Below are 12707 nucleotides of genomic sequence, written 5' to 3' on the forward strand. Positions count from 1 at the left end.
CGTATAGCCTCTACAGACTCGTCACTGACTATTGGCCTACCAGAATGGGGTTTCTCCACCAAACTGCCGGTTTCCTTCAACTGCTTATCCCACCGAGTAATGTTATGCCTATGTGGTGGCGCTTCGTTATAAACGCGCCGATATTCATGTTGCACTTTGGTCACAGATTCGAATTTAGCGAGCCACAGAACACACTGAACTTTCCTTTGTACTGTCCACATCTCGCCTGGCATGGCCGTGGGCTGCTCAGGTGTATACACGGTGTTACGTCATCATCTGCGCATGTGCACATGCTGCCACATCATCCTACAGAAACTGGGAGGGTTTTCCTTTTATTTGGTGCAGATTTCACATTTCTATCGTCTTTTGTTGCTTTCCTGTGGCCGGTCAAAAGTGCACCATGACTTTACAGACACACTGTATATACTGAATGAAAAAATATGGACTATTAATCCTTCTTTAAATATTTTAGAAGTGTTTTCTCCTGGCTTATCAATTTGTTTATGTGGTCTCTAGCTTTGGGAAGGTTTTGTTGTTAATGATGTTGTTTTTAAGGAAACAAATATAATTTCTCTCTTTATGGCTTCAGGGTTTACTCTCTTAACTAAGAAAGTTTCCCCATCCTGAAGTATTAAAAATATTTATCAAAATTTTCTTTTAATATTATAGAGATATTTTATTTTAATATTTGAAACTTTAAAATTTTTTACAGTGTAAGGTAGGAGAGATCTAACTTTATTTTCTTCCAAATGGAGAGCCAATTATGCCATCCTTTTCTCACAGAATTAAAATATTAAGCTACCTTACATGTTACCTTTTTAAATTCTGAACTCTCTTTTCTCTCCCACTGAGTTATTTGTTTATTCCAGCATAATACTATATACCCTTGTGATTCCAGTCATTTAATACTAAGTTAAAATCTGATAAGTTGGGGCGCCTATAGCCTTTAAAATTTGTTTGAGTTCTCACACTTTTAGTCGTGTGAACCTTCAACTCAATGCAGTCCACACACAGAAAAAAAAAATCTATTAGAATTCCAACTGGACTTTTAGGTGTTCTCTTGACAGCTGGTTTTCATTTCACACAAAATATTTTATGACAACCTTATCAAAGGTTCATATCTCTTTTTGAATAGGGAATTTATAAAAATGATTTTGAATTTGTTTTATTTATTTATTATTTATTTTGTATTTTTCTGAAGCTGGAAACGGGGAGAGACAGTCAGACAGACTCCCGCATGCGCCGGACCGGGATCCACCTGGCACGCCCACCAGGGGGCTGAAGCTCTGCTCAGCAGGGGGCGATGCTCTGCCCCTCCAGGGCTCTCTCTGTTGCCACCAGAGCTACTCTAGCGCCTGGGGCAGAGGCCAAGGAGCCATCCCCAGCGTCGGGGCCATCTTTGCTCCAATGGAGCCTCGCTGCGGGAGGAGAAGAAAGAGACAGAGAGGAAGGAGAGGGGGAGGGGTGGAGAAGCAGATGGGCGCTTCTCCTGTGTGCCCTGGCCGGGAATCGAACCCGGGACTCCTGCACGCCAGGCCGACGCTCTACCACTGAGCCAACCGGCCAAGGCCTGAATTTGTTTTATTTTTAATGGCATTTATCATTACAGTTTATATTTACTCAACCCAGTGTTTCCACTAGATTTTCAAAGCCTAGTGAAGACCAGGGTCTCTGTACCTACTTATTTCCAAAAATAATTAAGTAGCTATTTAGCTACTCTGCCAATAAAGAAAAATAATTCAGCTATCTTTAAACTAATTCACCATTCTCACTTATATTTCAGAAGAAAATATCCTATGTCAACAAACAATAAAATAGAGCTTGAGAATCTGATTTTCTTCCATGATATCATTACAGTTGAAGAGAGAATCTTTATAGCAAATGGGGCTAATTTGTTTTATGATTAAAAAAGTATTTTGGTATCATTTTTTTATTTCAGACCTCTAGTTTGACATAAAGAATCATACAGAAGAACTATTTTTGCTTAACATCATGAGTTCAACTCCAAAATACAATACTGAGTGTTGAAATGTGCTTCCTGTTCTTTCCTCCAGAATATTTCATTTCCTTCCTTCTTAGGACCAAAAATATTATGACAGTGGTGTTATAATAATACAGCACCTGGCAGGGAATTTGTAGACCAGAAAATTCTAGATCTAGTTGTACTTGCCACATACTAGCAATGTGAACTTGACCAAGTCAGATCATCCTTTAGGACTCAATCAAATGAGGAAATTGGACTAGACAATATTTGGAGTATATTCTAGCTCTCATATTCGATAATGGCTGTCTTTTAAAGTTTACCAGTTGCATCAGATGATATAGATAACTCAGAATTAGGTTCATAGAAAGGATCAGTAAATTTAAGCAATCTTCAGTAAAAGCAATTTTCTTTCTCATTATTTCTTTTAAAATAATTGTTTCTATGTGGGTTATAAAAATGAAATCTATTTCAGTGATGATTAAGTGCTAATTAGCTTTCATATTCATCATGAATTGACTTATAAGTCTGTCATTTGATTTCTGGCATAAAAATTTAACTAGTTCATAAATGTTATTTTCAGGAATGACTTTGATGCTTTAGAAAATGGAGCTGTGGATGTGCGGCTGATCTGGCTGTGACATCTGTCACCCCATTGACCACCAGGGTTGATTCGGCTGATCTGGCTGGCTGGCTTCCTCTCTCACCACTCCATGTGCGTCCCTCCCGAAGCTACACATTCAGTCGAAGAGGATGACCTTCCCCCATAGAGAGGACCGTTCTCCAGTCAAGGGTATACAAGTAGCTGTGCTCCCCTACTAGAACCTTCAAAGAAGAAAATGGAGCTGTATATGGCTGAGAAAGTGCGGTGAGCCCTAAAAGGAACAAGTAAAAGGCCTGCTCTTTGTATGCCAATAGATTTTTCCAAAGCTTTTCCTGGAGATTAGGTTGAGAGTATTATTGAAAAAAAGGGGGGAATGGTAAACTGGGAGTGGGAGGAGAAAGGGAAAGAGAGATCTATCACAAGCTTTACGATTTACCTAGTCAAGTAAAAGCTTTAAGGCACAGCTGAATTTTTCTCAGGGAAACATTTATAGATTTCACAGGAGGGAAAGCATCTGTAATAAGAGTAAGATCACTGACAAATCAGGAATTCTCACTTTAGGAAAAAAACTTGGCTATTATTTCTGTTTTTACAAAATCTTAGTTTAAGATCAGGTTTATCAAATAGAATAAAGGTTAGAACTAGACTGACTACCTGGAAAATTCTGGTTAAACTGAGGTATTTTCATTAATTTTTAACATAATTTAATTTTCTGCTTAACATTATCAGTTTTAGCTAAACTTGGCTTGAACATCACTTCTTAGGGACTGAAGACTTCTGGAGAGTAGAGGATACTTTATCAATTCCTTTGATAATATTTTAATGCAACTCAGACTCAAGCACTATCTAATCAATACACAGGCATTCTGTATCTATAAAAAGTGGTACTTCATACATTTCTGTGAAAATGAGATTAAAAAACAATTGCAATTATGGTGTGATTTGTTTTTAGTCTAAAGCAGGAAGAATGAGAACTAGGTGAACCAATATCCAGAGCCTCCCTCTGTTTCCCCTGTATAAGAAATGTGAGTGAATTGATGGAGAGGGGAGGATGTGTTGTTTTCCTTCCACAAAGGAGAATACAGTTTTGAAAGACCCTGATAAAGTACAATCTCTAGTTCATCCCTAACACTGGACTTACCAATAGCCTTAAGTACAGATGGTTGCAAAAGGTAGAGGCAATTGTGAAGTAGGAGACATAAAAAACATTTTTTAAACACCCTATTTGTTCCCTACCACCACCATCCATACCTCTTAGAAGCTACCCCAAAGGAAAAACTAAATTTGTATTTTTTGATTGTTTTTAAATGAATCATTCTGGGTGTCTGTAGATTGCTTGCAAAGATAAATGCAATCATTTCTTTTTTTTTTTTTTTTTTTTTTCATTTTTCTGAAGCTGGAAACAGGGAGAGACAGTCAGACAGACTCCCGCATGCGCCCGACCGGGATCCACCCGGCACGCCCACCATGGGGCGACGCTCTGCCCACCAGGGGGCGATGCTCTGCCCATCCTGGGCGTCGCCATATTGCGACCAGAGCCACTCTAGCGCCTGAGGCAGAGGCCACAGAGCCATCCCCAGCGCTCGGGCCATCTTTGCTCCAATGGAGCCTTGGCTGCGGGAGGGGAAGAGAGAGACAGAGAGGAAAGCACGGCGGAGGGGTGGAGAAGCAAATGGGCGCTTCTCCTGTGTGCCCTGGCCGGAAATCGAACCCGGGTCCTCCGCACGCTAGGCCGACGCTATACCGCTGAGCCAACCGGCCAGGGCCGCAATCATTTCTTTCATTCTGTTCACAGGCACCTTTGTGATGTGACTGCAATTCTGTCTGTCCATAAAGAAGTGGAGTTGAGGCCCTGGCTGGTTGGCCCAACGTGTGGAAGTCCCAGGTTCGATTCCCAGCCAGGGCACACAGGAGAAGAGCCCATCTGCTTCTCCATCCTTCCCTCTCTTCTTTCTCTCTGACTCTCTCTTCCTGTCCCACAGGCAAGGCTCCACTGGAGCAAATTTGGCCCAGGCACTGAGGATGGCTCCATGGCCTCCACCTCAGGCCCTAGAATAGCTCTGGTTGCAACGGAACAACACCCCAGAGGGGCAGAGCATCGCCCCCTAGGTCAGTGGTCCCCAACCTTTTTTGGGCCACGGACCGGTTTAATGTCAGAAAATATTTTCACGGACCGGCCTTTAGGGTGGGACAGATAAATGTATCACGTGACCAAGACAAGCGTCAAGAATGAGTCTTAGATGGATATAACAGAGGGAATCTGGTCATTTTTTAAAAATAAAACATCGTTCAGACTTAAATATAAATAAAATGGAAATAATGTAAGTTATTTATTCTTTTTCTGTGGTCCGGTACCAAATGGCCCATGGACTGGTACTGGTCCACGGCCTGGGGGTTGGGGACTACTGCCCTAGGTGATGCCAGGTGGATCCCAGTCGGGCGCACATGGGAATCTGTCTCTTTGCCGCTCCGCTTTTCACTTCAGAAAAATACAAAAAGTGGAACTGAATAGGGAATATAATCAATAACATTGTAATAATTATGTATGGTGTCAGGCAGGTATTAGACCTACCGGGGATGGGGAGGATAACACCACAAGTTATATAAATGTCTAATAACCACTATGCGGTATACCTGAAACTAATAAAAATTGAATGTCAACTGTAATTGAAAAAAAAAAAAGAAAAGTGGAGCTGAATTTCTACAAGCTGGATTTAGTTGTTTGACTTGCTCTGACCAATGAGATCTAAACAAAAAAGTTTCAATCAGAAACCTTTTGGTGTGTGAGAACCACACTATACCCCATGTGAAGACACTTGGCCCAGAACTAAGTCAAGTGGTCGTCTTAGACCATCCAGTCCCAGTCAAGTCACCAGATGACTGTCGCATATGAGTAGCCCTAACAGAAGTACCACTGGCAAAAGCCCAGGGCAGAGAGCTGACTCACAAAATTGTGGGCAAGTAAATGGTTAAACCAAATGAAACAATGCCACAGACTCTCCAAGTTCCCTGAAATCATATGTAAAATTTCATAAGTATGTGGCATGTACACTTTTCTGTTAAGAGCAGATCATCTTTATAAGATTCTCAAAGTGGCCTATGAGCCAAATAAATTAAAGAACCACCTGTCCCAACTATCATTCCCACTAGAAGCTGGCTTTCTTAGCTCTGGATTGACCCCACTGGCCATAGTGTGATTGGCTCTAGGAAGAAAAGGAAACCCAATTATATAGTTCCCATTGTCCCACTGTCCTCATCTCTTCCACATATACAAGTCTAGTTGAATGATGAGAGTTTAGAACTTAATTCACATATTTTTCTGGATATCCGTTAAGATGCAAAGAACAATGAGACTAATTTCCATGATGTGACCAGAAGTGGTGACAGTCCAAGAAAGGAGGGCCCTTCCTCCCAAATTACTATTATGCTCTCATATAAAGCTGTCTAAAAAGCCTGCTATGGACATGCCAAATTGTCACCACTTATGCCAGTATGGTAATCCTTTGAAATCACTACAATAACTTGCTCCAGGTCATAAAGAAATCAATTACGTATGTCCTAGAACTCTGAATACCAAAGCTCTTCTCTCTGGAGAAAAGGCAGCACCCTGGACTATCAGGGTCTGCAAAGGCTCTTTCAGACCTGTCAACCAGGCCAACCCATTTGTGTCGGTGATGACAAAGACAGAAACGCCAGGGACCGGAAATGTGGCCAGGATGATCCACTCTGTTGTGCGCACCGTTAGAAAGAACCTCAAGTGTCACCACAAGTGACACTCAAGACGGAGACACGCCCTGCGCGGGTCCCCAAGGTTACAAACTGTGTTTTCCCTCCCGGCAGCAGGCGCAGGATTACGCAGGACAAAGAGGTTCGGGGAAGGGGCGGGGGGGCCACCTGGTTTTACGGGCTCTTCAAATTGGGAGGTGCCACTGGCTGCCGAGAACAAGGCCAAGATCTCGGGAACGCGGCTGCGCCCCCGACGGTCTGGGCTCCGGGCCCCGTTATCCTGTCTTTGAGCAACTTCCATAAAACGGCCACCCGGGCCCGAACACGTCCCCCTCCAAACCCGAGCCCGCCCGCCCGGAGCGGCGGAGACTGACCAGTACGCAGTCGGCGGGAAGGCCGGGGCACCGCGGGACTAGAGGTGTTGCCAACCCCCGCAGGCTCACTCACCAGCTTGGTGGCTCGGTACGGGCCGGGCCCCACGATGCGGTGCTCCATGGCCGCACACGGCGGCAGCGGCGGCCCCGACGGCGATCTTCCCTGCGAGTTCACGGAACCGCAATTTGAATCGCGAGCCAACGCGCAGCGGGCACTGATTGGCCGGCGCTGCGGCACGTGACAGGAACTGCTGGGCGGGGCCGCCGGGACCCAAGGGAGAGAGGGCGGGCCGGTGTTTCCTTGGAGTCCTGCTGCAGAGCGAGATGTGGACTCACTCACGGGCTAAGTCGGCTCCTGACCATCGGCCCACCTTGCGTGCACATTACAGGGGCCAGTGTGGACTGGCGGGAAGGACTGTCTTTGCGACCCCCGGGGACGAAGTGGCTGGAGTCCCCCTCAGATTTCCCCACGGCCCGCCCACCCGGCATACACTTGCTGTCTCCGCTAGAACGTCAGTGAAAGTCTGGAACTCCCTGACCGAACCCGGCTGGAGTGGACAGAGTGCCCTTCCAGGGGCACCGTGAACCCGGAGGTGCTGCCACGGTTGGGAGGCGTGGGCAGCGAAATGAGGCGAGCGGACAGCGGCTACACGTGAAGGGACTTTTAAAAACTAAGAGCCCTTGGCCACAGGAGTGTCGATGGCGTGTACGAACAGTCAAGAGCTGTAAAAGAGCCCCGACTCAGCTTTTCTCTTTGTTCTTTTGGTAGAGTAGGCTTACCCTTGAAGTTGAGTTCTATATTTTGTATCAAACTGAAATTTTCAGCCCTTCGCCGTTGGGCTGTGAGATCTTTTTTACCGCTCAGGATTTTCCCCACATGGGAATTGGTAGTCTGGTGTGCAATTTTTCAAAAGGAGAAATGAAGTACCAACTCCATACCTATGACTGCAGTTCAGAGTTCAAATCTGATCCCCTCAGTGAGTAGTCAGGATAAGACATAAGAGCTGAGTGAAGATTTAGACTCCAACTTTAGCCCATCTTCATAACCCCCTTTGTTCATTTGCTGGTTTAGGTATGTATTTAGCTGAATTTTAGAAAGCCAGAAAAATTCCTGAATAATACATTTGTATTTTGTAATCAGAAAAAAGTAATAAAGATCATTTTACTTCCAAAGAGTGAATCCTTAGCAAACCTTGTTTTTTGCAGGGGGTGTAGGGGGCACCTCTGAATTCCAAGGAAGAGAATTGCTTGTTCTTGGCAAGGAATAGCAGTGGGGCACAAAGATAAGGAGAAAAGAAATCTCAGCCCCTTGTCCATCCCCAACCTGCCACGTTGGTGGAAATGGGATCTGATACAAAACACTATGTGTATTTTCTGAGCATTTTCCCAAGAGTCCATTAGAAGCTATAGCCAAGGTAATTCCTTTTATGGAAAGGCACATCTTCAAAATAAGCAGGGGCCACAAAGACAGTCTTTGTAAATGTAGTTTCAGTTGGATTACTGATATTGGTCTTTCAACATCACAAAGAATAATGGGGAAATTCTCTCCCTCTCTGTGATCTAAAAGTTCAGTGCTTTCTACCTTTCTGGCCTAGCTCAAACTACAATGTTCTTCTTTCTGTTCCCTAAGTTTTTTCACACCTCTCAGCCTTTAAACCAGGGGTCCCCAAACTTTTTACACAGGGGCCAGTTCACTGTCCCTCAGACCAGCTGCCACATACAGTGCTCCTCTCACTGACCACCAATGAAAGAGGTGCCCCTTCCAGAAGTGCGGCAGGGGGCGGGGCGTAGTTTGGGGACGTCTGCTTTGGACTGTTCCCGTGCCAGAAATGTTCTTACCCCAGCTTGGTGCAAGACTGTCTGTCTCACAATTCGGGGTTGGTTAGAATGCTGCCACTCGACTCTTGCACTGTTTTATTGTCTTCATACCACTTATCAGTCTCTAAATTACAAGTTTATTTTTTGTCTTCTACCAAAAAAAGGAGGGAGGAGGGATTGCACCCCATGACAGCATTTCAAGTTGCACAACCAACAGACTGCCCAATGTTCTGCATGACTTTTTAGTGTCCCACTGAGTATTGAGGCAAGTGAAAAACCTGTTTGTAATTATGTGAGCTGGGCACCTAGCTCTATTTTACATAAATAGAAAAATATTTCCAGGCAGTTTTAATACACACTTTAGTTTCCAGGAATATTATTTTGTTTAGGAAAAGTTGCTTACAATGTCAGTAATGACAGCACAGTTTGTGGTGTCAGTCTGTATCTATAAAGGTGTAATTCATGAGTATAGTGTATGTTGATGCAATATACTTATTTAGTCCTTATTTCAAAATGTCAAATATAAAGAAAAAAGTGATAACAATATTAAGTTGACTATTGTCTTTACTTCTCTTTCATCCAAATTTATTTTTTATAAGTAGATGTAAGTACTTGCCTATTTCATTAAATCTTTAGGTGTAGCCATGCTTAAGTATTTATTTACATTTCCAAATGAATATTGCCTTTTTATAAATTCCTTTTAATTTTATCTTCAAATAAATGAATGTCATGTAAATTTTTAATTATGTGTAGGTTGATTATCTGTGAATTTCATTTTAGCAGAGTAAAAAGTATATTCGTTCTCATCCAGTTGCAAACATTACTCTGGTCTAGAATCCAAACTCCATGAGATCAGGGACTTTTTGTTTTCCATTGTATCCCAGTTCCTAGAACAATATCTGCTACACAGTAACTACTGAAACAAAAATTGTAAATAAATGATATAGGCCCTGGCCAGTTGGCTCAGTGGTAGAGCGTTGGCCTGGCATGCGGAAGTCCTGGGTTCGATTCCCGGCCAGGGCACACAGGAGAAGCGCCCATCTGCTTCTCCACCCCTCCTCCCCTCTCCTTTCTTTCTGTCTCTCTCTTCCCCCCCCACAGCCAAGGCTCCATTGGAGCAAAGATGGCCTGGGTGCTGGGGATGGCTCTATGGCCTCTGCCTCAGGCGCTAGAGTGGCTCTGGTTGCAACAGAGCGACACCCCAGATAGGCAGAGCATCGCCCCCTGGTGGGCGTGCAGGGTGGATCCCGGTCCGGTGCATGCAGGAGTCTGTCTGACTGCCTCCCCGTTTCCAGCTTCAGAAAAATACAAAAAATAAATAACTAAATAAATGATATGTTGTTAAGGTAAAAAATGTTTTAACTTACTCAAAATTGAAGCACAAGATAATTTATACTGTGTTTTCACAGCTGAGTGCGTACCACAATACCCACTCCCTCTCCATTGGCACCCCAGTTTAATAAGCATAAAAAACTTCCAGTTTATGTTTTTTTCTGACAGACTCATGACTATTGTAACTGAACATTTTTATCTGATTTATCTACAAGAAGCTTAGAGCCAACTTCGTGACCAATTCTTAATAACAATAACTATCAATATAAAAAATGCAACGCTGAGTTGTTTTATTTTTCTACCTATATTTTCTACTTCTTCTCTGGTAGTATATACATAATACCATAAGCTACCTCAGTCCCTTTTTGGACAAAACTCTTATTTCTTGCAAGAAATAAGTTACCATCTTTACTTTTTTTTTTTCCTTTTGTATTTTTCTGAAGTTGGAAACGGGGAGGCAGTCAGACAGACTAACACATGCGCCCAACCGGGATCCACCCGGCATGCCCACCAGGGGGCGATGCTCTGTCCATCCGGGGCGTTGCTCTGTTGCAACCAGAGCCATTCTAGCACCTGAGGCAGAGGCCACAGAGCCATCCTCAGCACCCAGGCCCATTGCTGCAATGGAGCCTTGGCTGCGGGAGGGGAAGAGAGAGAGAGAGAGAAAGGAGAGGGGGAGGGGTAGAGAAGCAGATGGGCGCTTCTCCTGTGTGCCCTGGCCGGGAATCGAACCCGGGACTCCTGCACGCCAGGCCGACGCTCTACCACTGAGCCAACCAGTCAGGGCCTACCATCTTTACTTTTGTAGAGCACCTTTCGAAGCTTTTTCACATTATCTCATTTGATTCTCAGACTTACTTGTATATGTAAATTATGAATAACTTCTTTTTACTGTTCAGGAAGGTAAGCTTCAGAGAGGATAAGTGACTTGCTTAACCAGAGAGGTTACGTGTCCAATTAACACAACTTGAACTTGAACCTAGATTTTCTGCCATGAAAACCTGGGGAGTTTGGTTTGGTTTGGTTGCTTGATTAGTTGGTTTTTACTAATACCTTCAGAAATCAAAATGGATAATTTTCAAATATAAAGTCAAATTTGTCATTTATATTTATACAAAAACACTCTTCAGGAGAGGGGGAAGAAGATGATAGAAACCTTTCGTAAGTCCATCCATATGACCCTTCCCAGGAATGAGTTTCATAAACATCACACATTTGACTTCTTTTTCAACCTTCTAATTATTTGGCTTGTTAATATTTTTGTATTGACTAGGAATGACTACATATGAAGTATAATAATTGTAATTATAATCAATCAGATTACCACCCCCAAGACAGTTAAATTCTTAGTTATATCTCAATTAATTATTAAAATTCTTTTCCACATTCTGAGTACAGCAGTTTTAATAAATTACTATGCATACTCTTCTTTGGCATAGTAAGTGTGAGGTCATCAAGATCCGTGGAACAGTTTTGATTCATCCTCAGAACATCTTTATAAGGTGAATATTAGTACATTGAGAAGTGGCAGTATCACCATCATCCACTGACTTATCATTAACATTAGGAAATTTCAAGCTGTGGAAGAAAAAGCAACACAGATGTCATGTATAATGTGGAGTTGGAAATTGTATTTCTCAATCACACTGAGTAGGGAGTGGCTGGGAGCCATGCCTTCACTGTCAGGAGAATCCCTGGCTGCCACTCGGTCTTCCTGCTCAGAAAGGACTGCTGGCTGGTTGGATGTGTCATTTTAAAAGAACTCCTCTGCTGAAACCTTATTGTTCTGCAACTACATTCAGTTGTGTTTGTCGGCATTTAAGCCATCGTGACAGTCTATTTGCAGAGGTTCCTAAATAACCGTGACTTGATTTCCACTGCTATTGGTCTGTACTCTCATCAGTCTGTTGGGAAACGCACCCCCCCACCCACCACCTGAACTTGTATCAGTGCTATTCACTAACAGGAACATTGTGTTCTTTGGGGTACAGGTAAAGAAGAAATCATAAAAACATAGAAAATATAAAACCATACTATTTCATTTAAGCAGTTGAATAATATTTTTATTTCAGTATTTAAAAAAATAAATGCCACAAATAAGAGGATTTACATTCATTTCATTTATTCACGTATGAATACTTACTACGTGTCAGGCACTGTTCCAGTCACTGGAATACAGTAGATAAAACAAAGCCCTTAGCTCCAGAAACTTGACATTCCAGTAGGTAGAGGACAACAAGCCAACTCTGAAATATTTTTTTTTAAAGTATATACAGGGGGCCCTCAGGTTACGACAGTCTCTACATATGTTTCAAGTTTATAACACTCACTCCCATAAAAACTTAAAAAAATTGAGATGAGACTTGAATGTTTCGGCTTACGCCTTTAGCATGGTACTTATGGACTAAGTGGGTGAACTAGTTTGGTTGCCCACAATGGAAGAATACGCAGTAACAGCGTATGACAGAGGGAGTTGGCCTCCCCCAGTATGCTTACCTACGCCATTTTGGACTGCTAAAAGCGCAAATGTTCTATTTGTGTTGCTTTGTCATTTTTTTTCTGTTACTACAGTACAGTGTACAGTAGAGCATATTTATGTCCTTTTCCTTTTTCTGTGGATTAGTTGTGTTTTTATGTTCTAGATTATGATTTAACAACTGTGTTAGGATAGGTAAGTGACTTAGGTTAGGATGTGTTTTGACTTACACCAAAATTCGGGTTACATCACTGTCATAGGAATGGAACTGTGTTGTAGCCCGAGGACCCCCTATACACCAGAGGGTAATTGAGGCTGGGAAAAAAAGTAGAAGAAAAAGGAGAGAGTGGGGGTGGAGGCATGCTGTTTTCTCTCAGGTGGCCAGGGAGGGTCCCT

General features: G+C 42.9%; 1 protein-coding gene across 1 annotated transcript in view; it reads right to left on the bottom strand.

Annotated features, from left to right (window-relative positions):
* DEPDC1B (DEP domain containing 1B) overlaps nt 1–6843 on the bottom strand; it is a 96396-nt gene extending 89553 nt beyond the window's left edge. The window contains exon 1 of the mRNA XM_066375530.1: nt 6759–6843. Within this exon, the coding sequence (XP_066231627.1) occupies nt 6759–6806 (48 nt within the window). The 5' untranslated portion in view covers nt 6807–6843. The remainder of the gene's footprint in view (nt 1–6758) is intronic.
* Between the last annotated feature and the right edge of the window lie 5864 nt (nt 6844–12707).

The sequence above is a fragment of the Saccopteryx leptura genome, chromosome 1, assembly GCF_036850995.1.
Source record: "Saccopteryx leptura isolate mSacLep1 chromosome 1, mSacLep1_pri_phased_curated, whole genome shotgun sequence".
Taxonomy (NCBI): Eukaryota; Metazoa; Chordata; class Mammalia; order Chiroptera; family Emballonuridae; genus Saccopteryx; species Saccopteryx leptura.